This window comes from Cherax quadricarinatus, chromosome 32 (assembly GCF_038502225.1).
Source record: "Cherax quadricarinatus isolate ZL_2023a chromosome 32, ASM3850222v1, whole genome shotgun sequence".
In the NCBI taxonomy this organism is placed as follows: domain Eukaryota; kingdom Metazoa; phylum Arthropoda; class Malacostraca; order Decapoda; family Parastacidae; genus Cherax; species Cherax quadricarinatus.
The window spans coordinates 5,988,180-5,995,119 of record NC_091323.1 but is presented as its reverse complement, the minus strand read 5'-3'; the positions used below and the strand labels follow the sequence as shown (position 1 = coordinate 5,995,119).

The 6,940-nt window shown below is 44.8% G+C and overlaps 1 protein-coding gene across 7 annotated transcripts in view; it reads right to left on the bottom strand.

Moving 5' to 3' along the window:
- Positions 1-1,060: 1,060 nt before the first annotated feature.
- The window catches only part of LOC128690175 (bestrophin-2a), a 172,752-nt gene continuing 166,872 nt past the window's right edge, over positions 1,061-6,940 (bottom strand). For all 7 annotated transcript variants that reach the window (XM_070090425.1, XM_070090431.1, XM_070090426.1 and 4 more), the window contains 2 exons: positions 3,397-3,549; positions 1,061-2,754 (listed from right to left, as the gene is read on the bottom strand). In XM_070090425.1, coding sequence (XP_069946526.1) covers positions 2,749-2,754; positions 3,397-3,549 — 159 coding nt within the window. In that variant the 3' untranslated portion in view covers positions 1,061-2,748. The remainder of the gene's footprint in view (positions 2,755-3,396; positions 3,550-6,940) is intronic.

The following is a 6,940-nucleotide window of genomic DNA, read 5'->3' as shown; positions in this document are numbered from 1 at the left end:
CTGTCGTCGTCTTCGCCCCGCTGCTCTCTCTTTACCTTCCCTTCTCGCTGATGGACCCACCTTTCATCCGGACTCTCTCATTGACTTTTTGACAACGACTGACTTACTTCACAAATTCTGATACTTTCAGCCCTTTCTACTTGTATCTCTTGCTACCCTCTACCCCCGTACTATCCCCTGCCCCGCTGTTTTCTGTAACCTGCTGATCATCCCCCCTCCCTTCTGCCATCCAATTCCCTTGCTTCCTTCCCTACCCTGCAGCGCTGTATAGCCCTTGTGGCTTAGCGCTTCTTTTTGATTATAATAATAATAATTCGAACAAAAAAGCCTTGAGTGTGGGTTGATACCTTATGTTAAGTTGTCTCGAAACAGGACAAGTGTTTCCTAACGCTAGTCTGTCATATGATGCTCTGACACTTCAGTTTGTGGTCATCTGACTGAGGCATTCCACTGGTTAACCACTTCACAAATAGAAAAATTAAAATTTCGTCGTTGAACTCTTGCATGGCTAGTTAGAATTAAGCTGGAAGGTTGTTAACAAGCAGACAGGTGTCTGTGGTACACTGTTCCTTCACTGTGATAGCACCAGGTGTTCCTTCACTGTGATAGTACCAGGTGTTCATTCACAGTGATAGTACCAGGTGTTCCTTCACTGTGATAGTACCAGGTGTTCCTTCACTGTGATAGTACCAGGTGTTCCATCACTGTGAAAGTACCAGGTGTTTCTTCAATGTGATAGAACCAGGTGTTCCTTCACTGTGAAAGTACCAGGTGTTTCTTCACTGTGATAGTACCAGGTGTTCCATCACTGTGATAGCACCAGGTGTTCCAGTGTGTATAGAGTTCGTGTTGCTCCAAGTAGTTTTATCGTCATTGGTGAAATAATACTTAGTCATTGAATAAATGATTTAGGAAACCGACAAGATGATAAATGAGAAACTGTTGTAACAAATGTTGCCCAAAATGCTGCCCAAAATGTTGTCCAAATATTTCTCAAGTGTCTCATTTATCATTATTCTTGTGCTTACCTGGGTTTATATGCGTATAGAAAAAGACTTAAAACAATACAAATGTTTAATGTGACACAGACATTGCTGAAATTATTATTAGCGAGAACAACCAGGCGGGAAGACTGTTTTTTAAGGCACTGTTCATTCACACTTTCGAATACTTTTGAACACATTCGAACAAAAGAACAGAGCCTTGAGTGTGGGTTGATAACTTAGGTTAAGTTGTCAGGAAAAAGGACAAGTGTTTCCTGATGCTAGTCTTAGTCATATGATGCTCTGACACTTCAGTTTGTGGTCATCTGACTGAGGCCTTCCACTGGTTAACCACTCCACAAATAGAAAAATTAAAATCTCGTCGTTGAACTCTTGCATGGCTAGTTAGAATTAAGCTGGAAGGTCGTTAACAAGCAGACAGGTGTCTGTGGTACACTGTTCCATTACTGTGGTAGAACCAGGTGTTCCTTGACTGTGATAGTACCAGGTGTTCCTTCACTGTGCTAGAACCGTGTTTCATCACTGTGATACAACCAGTTACTCAATCACTGTGAATGAACCAGGTGTTACATCACTGTGATAGCTCCAGGTGTTCTTCACTGTGATAGTGCCAGGTGTTCCTTCACTCCGATAGCACCAGGTGTTCCATCACTGTGATAGCACCAGGTGGTCAATCACTGTGAGAGAACTAGGTGTTCCTTCACTGTGATAGTACCAGGTGTTCCATCACTGATAGTACCAGGTGTTCGTTCACTGTGATAGTACCAGGCGTTCGATCACTGATAGAACCAGGTGTTCCTTCACTGTGATAGTACCAGGTGTTGCATCATTGTTACAGAACCAGGTGTTGCATCATTGTTACAGAACCAGGTATTTCTTCACTGTGATAGTACCAGGCGTTCCATCACTCTGATAGAACCAGGTGTTCCTTCACTGTGATAGTACAAGGTGTTCTTTCACTGTGATAGTACCAGGTGTTCCTTCAGTGTGATAGTACCAGGTGTTCCATCATTGTGATAGTGCCAGGTGTTCCTTAACTGTGATAGTACCAAGTGTTTCATCACTGTGATAGTACCAGGTGTTCTTTCAATGTGAGAGTACCAAATGTTCATTCACTATGATAGTACCAGATGTTCCTTCATTGTGATAGCACCAGACGTTCAATCACTGTGATAGTACCAGATGTTCCTTCACTCTGATAGTACCAGATGTTCCTTCACTGTGATAGTGCCAGGTGTTTCTTCACTGTGATAGTACCAGGTGTTTTTTAACTGTAATAGCACCAGGTGTTCCATCACTGTGATAGTACCAGGTGTTCCTTCACTTTGATAGTACCAGATGTTCCTTCACTGTGATAGCACCAGGTTTTCCATCACTGTGATAGTACCAGGTGTTTCTTCACTGTGATAGTACCAGGTGTTTCTTCACTATGATAGTACCAGGTGTTCGTTCACTGTGATAGTACCAGGCGTTCCATCACTGTGATAGAATCAGGTGTTCCTTCACTGTGATAGTACCAGATGTTCCTTTATTTTTATAGTACCAGGTGTTCCATCAATGTGATTGTAACAGGTGTTCCTTTACTGTGATAATACCAGATGTTCCTTCACTGTGATAGTAGTAGGTGTTCCATCACTGTGATAGTACCAGATGTTCCTTCACTCTGATAGTACCAGGTGTTCCTTCACTGTGATAGTAACAAGTGTTCCTTCACTGTGATTGTACCAGGTGTTCCATGACTCTCCTATACCTGAAAAGTATAGATATAATTTATACTTAAATAGATTCTATAGTTACTAGTATCGCAACTTGTACTACTACCGTTACTACTACTTTTGCTGCTGCTGCTGCTACACTTAATATTGCTGCTGCTAAAATTTCCATTATTACAACCTTTATTGTTGCTGCTGATACTACTACAATTACTACTACTACTGCTGCAGCAACTATTATTTCTACTACTTCTACTAAAACTACAATTAATAGTACTAAAACTATTACTACTGCCACTACTTTTCCTACTAATACAATTAGTATTATTACTACTACTGCCACTACTATTACTGTTACTACTACTACTGCGACTACAACTACTATACTGACACTACTGCTACTACTTCTACTATTACTATTAGTACTGCTACCAATGCCACTGTTACTACTACTGCTACTTCTCTTACTACTACAGTTACAATTACCACTACTACTACTGCTATTTTTTCTGCTATACCTACTACTACTACTGCTACTGGTGCTACTACTACTACTGCAACTACTACTATTACTGTTTTTTTATACTAATGCTATTTCATGTGCCATTTTTTTAATAAATAAAGTTATTATTGTTATTATTGTTTAATAACACTTCATAAGGACATAGGAGTTGACTCACTTCTTCCGGTTGAATGAACCGGTTGGCAAGCTGGAAGGCCACAGTGCAGAGTTCAGCCTGCTCGGTCTGGGCCTGAAGTGTAGAGTCCCAGTAGGCCTCCTGAACCATGGTAGGCTGTTCCTGGGGGCTGGAGTCTGCTAACAGGTACGACATCTGTGGGTAGAATTCTAGTCTTTTAGGATCCTAAGAATGAAAGAACACTGCTATAGACTTACTGGCCCATACTTGACAGGTCCTTCTCAAGCCTAAACCCATTAAACAAAAGTATTTGCCCAACCTATTTTCAATGCTACCCAGGCAATAACCTTTGATAACCCTTTTAACTCATGTGCAAGTCTCACTTAAATCCAACCCCTCACTCATGCTTTTATCCAACCTAAATTTGAAGCTACCCAAAGTTTAAGCTTCGATAACCCTACTGGGCAGACGCTTCAACTCATCTACTACTCTATTTCCACACTAACAATTTCATATTTCCTATCTCAATCTAAACTTCCTCTTCAAGGGGGGCTCCTTGGCGTGGTGAAGAGGCTCATGGTCTGAGGAATTAGCCCTGTCGGTCTTCTTCCTCAGACCGAACCTAATTACCCCCCATTCTCCCCTCCCCTATCCCATCCTCCCCTTTTTCCATTCCTTCTCCTCCTCCTCACCCCTCCCTTTTGCCCTTCCTCTTTTTGGCCTTCGTGATTTCTCCCACAGGCGCGCTAGTTCCTAGGTAGGGGAAAGGACACCGGGGTCCATCCCATTCCGTTGAGGTTCTTGGCGGTGGCGTAGTTTGCCGTGGAATCTGGATTGCCTGGGGATGTCCCGATCCCTCTCCGGTATCCCGGAGTAGCTTTGGGTGTCTTTTGGGCGACGGGTGTATCTCTGGAAGCCACCTTTCGGATTCCGGGGGTGGTGGCTGAAGGAGGTATGCTTTGTGGCGGATATCCGGCCGCCCTCTCTTTTGTCCACCGAGGTAGCTCGGCAGATGTGAGGTTGCTATCCCGGATTGCTGGTTTACTGGCATGAAGGGTAGGGTATGGCACGGGTTCCATGCTGCATCTGCGCTACTAGCGGTGTTGAGGTCCTCTTGGGCGCGGAGGGAGATTTCCGGCCCTTTCATTCCTCCTGGGAACTATCCCTCCCCGCTCCCCCCTTTTTTTATTCTTTTTTTTATTTTTATTTTCTTTCTTTTTTTTTTCTTAAAAACAAAAAGCAAAGGAGTAACCTAACCATGGCAGCCCTAGTCCATGAAACCACTACCCCCGGGCCCCTTCTTGATACCGCACCCCATTCAGACCCTGCCTTGTGTTTAGACCACTCTTCGGACACTCCTGATGCCCCTGTACCTCTTGCTGGTGCTGTTTCCTCACCCGCTTCAGGTACCGGGGCTTCAACTGACTCCTTCGATTTGTCTGAACTCTGCTCTCCTTTGACTATGCTTCCGGCTTCTCCCTCTACGGTACGGCAATTTTCGAATCGCCCGCCCATTTCATGCCGGACCAACTCCGGTCCTACTCCTAAACGCCAACGTCAATCTCCTGATGATGCTCCTTCGTTACCTTCCCATTCTACTCGGAAAAGACCGACACGTCAAGCACTCCCTCTCCACGCTCAGTTTCGGACCACACAATGGACTAAATTCTTTACTTTAAGACCAACTTCTTCTGCCTACCTTTCTGACCATAGTATTGGCAAAGCGCTCCTGCGTCATGTTGGCAGAGATATTTCATTTCACGCTCTCAAGAGCGGTACGCACATCGTCACTGTCCAGAATGCTACCCAAGCTCATGATCTTTCTCTCCTTTCGAATATCGATACTACTCCTATCACTATTGAAAAACATCTTTCTCTCAATTCTTGTAGTGGTACTGTCATTCTGCCCCATACCATAGTCCAACAGAATTTCCAGTCATGTGGCAATGACATTTTTGAACAGCTGGAACTCCAGGATCTCCCAATCCTCAAAGTAGACACTTATGTCCTTCCTGCCCGGGGGCAGAGACGTTACCCTTGCAATGTGGCTCGTTTAACTTTTGACAGCCGAGAACTCCCGTCCTCTGTATATGTCGCGGGACATCGGTTACAAGTTCGAAAGGTGATACCTACACTGCAACAATGTAGAAATTGCTGGCGTTTTGGTCACCCAGCGAAATATTGCAGATCTATGGCCGAATGCCCAGTCTGTGGTGCCGACGACCATTCTAATACATCTTGCAGTCAACCTCCATCTTGCCTTAATTGTAATGAAGCTCACCCTTCGTACTCCCGCCGTTGCCAGGTCTACTTAAATGAACGTGAAATCCGTTGCCTCAAAGAGGCAGAAGGTCTCCCTTATGCTATGGCAGTTACTCATCTCCGCCTCCAAGGGAGACTACCCCGTGTTTCTTATTCTCGTGTTTCCAAACATCCCCCCACTTCTGGGGTCCCATCTTCTGCAGCCTCCTCTGTTGTTACCCCTCCCATAGCCACTACGGCATCTAATCCTTTTGCTGTCCTTGGCTCTGACGTCCCGACTACAACTCAGTCTGTTCTCACATCTTCGCGTCCTTCCTCACAAGCCCCAGTATCGACAAGACCTCGTACGACACCTAATACCAATCGCCCCTCTACTCAGAAGTCCAAAAAATCCACATTGCTCAAATCTTCTTTGCCCCTTCCTTCCCTTCTTCCACCTCCACACTTTACCTTTCCAGTCTCTGTACCTAGTTCTTCCCCTCTCTCTGGCTCTATTACAAGTGTGGAGATTCACCCTCCTCCTCGTACTATGCCTTCCACCCCCGTCCCCTCCCAAGTTTCTCCCTCTTCTGCCACCTCCCAGGTTTCTGCCTCTTCTGTGTCCCCCCACACTTCATCTCCAGTCCCTTACACTTTTCCCTCCCCCTCTACTTTGGTACAGTCCATTACTGTCCCAATCTTTACTCACCCTCCTCCTCCTATCTCCAATATGGTCTCCCATACATCTTTGAATTCAGAAACACTTGAAGCCATTTCAGAATATATTGCAGAGACTAAACCTTCAATGGACACTGATTCACTTCCTGTTCCTTCTCTTCCCTCTCCTCCATCTTCACAACCCCATTCTTCGCAACGCTCCATTCCTTCGCTACTTGAACATCTTCCAATGCCACCACACGTTGACTTTTCTAACCCCTCTAGTCCGTAGGTGCCTTTACCTACAGATTCCTGATATTTTCTTCATCGCCAATCATGGCCTATTTACAGTGGAATATCCGCGGCCTCAGGGGTAATCGGGGTGAGCTTCAGATGTTGCTTTCCAGGTTTTCCCCTGTTGGTGCTTGCTTACAAGAACCAAAATTACACTCGGCTGTTTTCCAACCTATCTCAGGCTATAATTTATTGTATTCTTCGGATCCTTTCTCAGATGGGACCTTTAATGAAAGTGCCCTTCTTCTACGCAATGATATTCCGTACTGTCAACTATTTGTCCATACCTCGCTGCATTACACTGCAGCCCGTATCCACTTGAATAAGTGGTTTACAATATGTTCTTTATATCTCTCTCCTTCTCGAGCATTTTCTATCCCAGACTTTGCCTTTC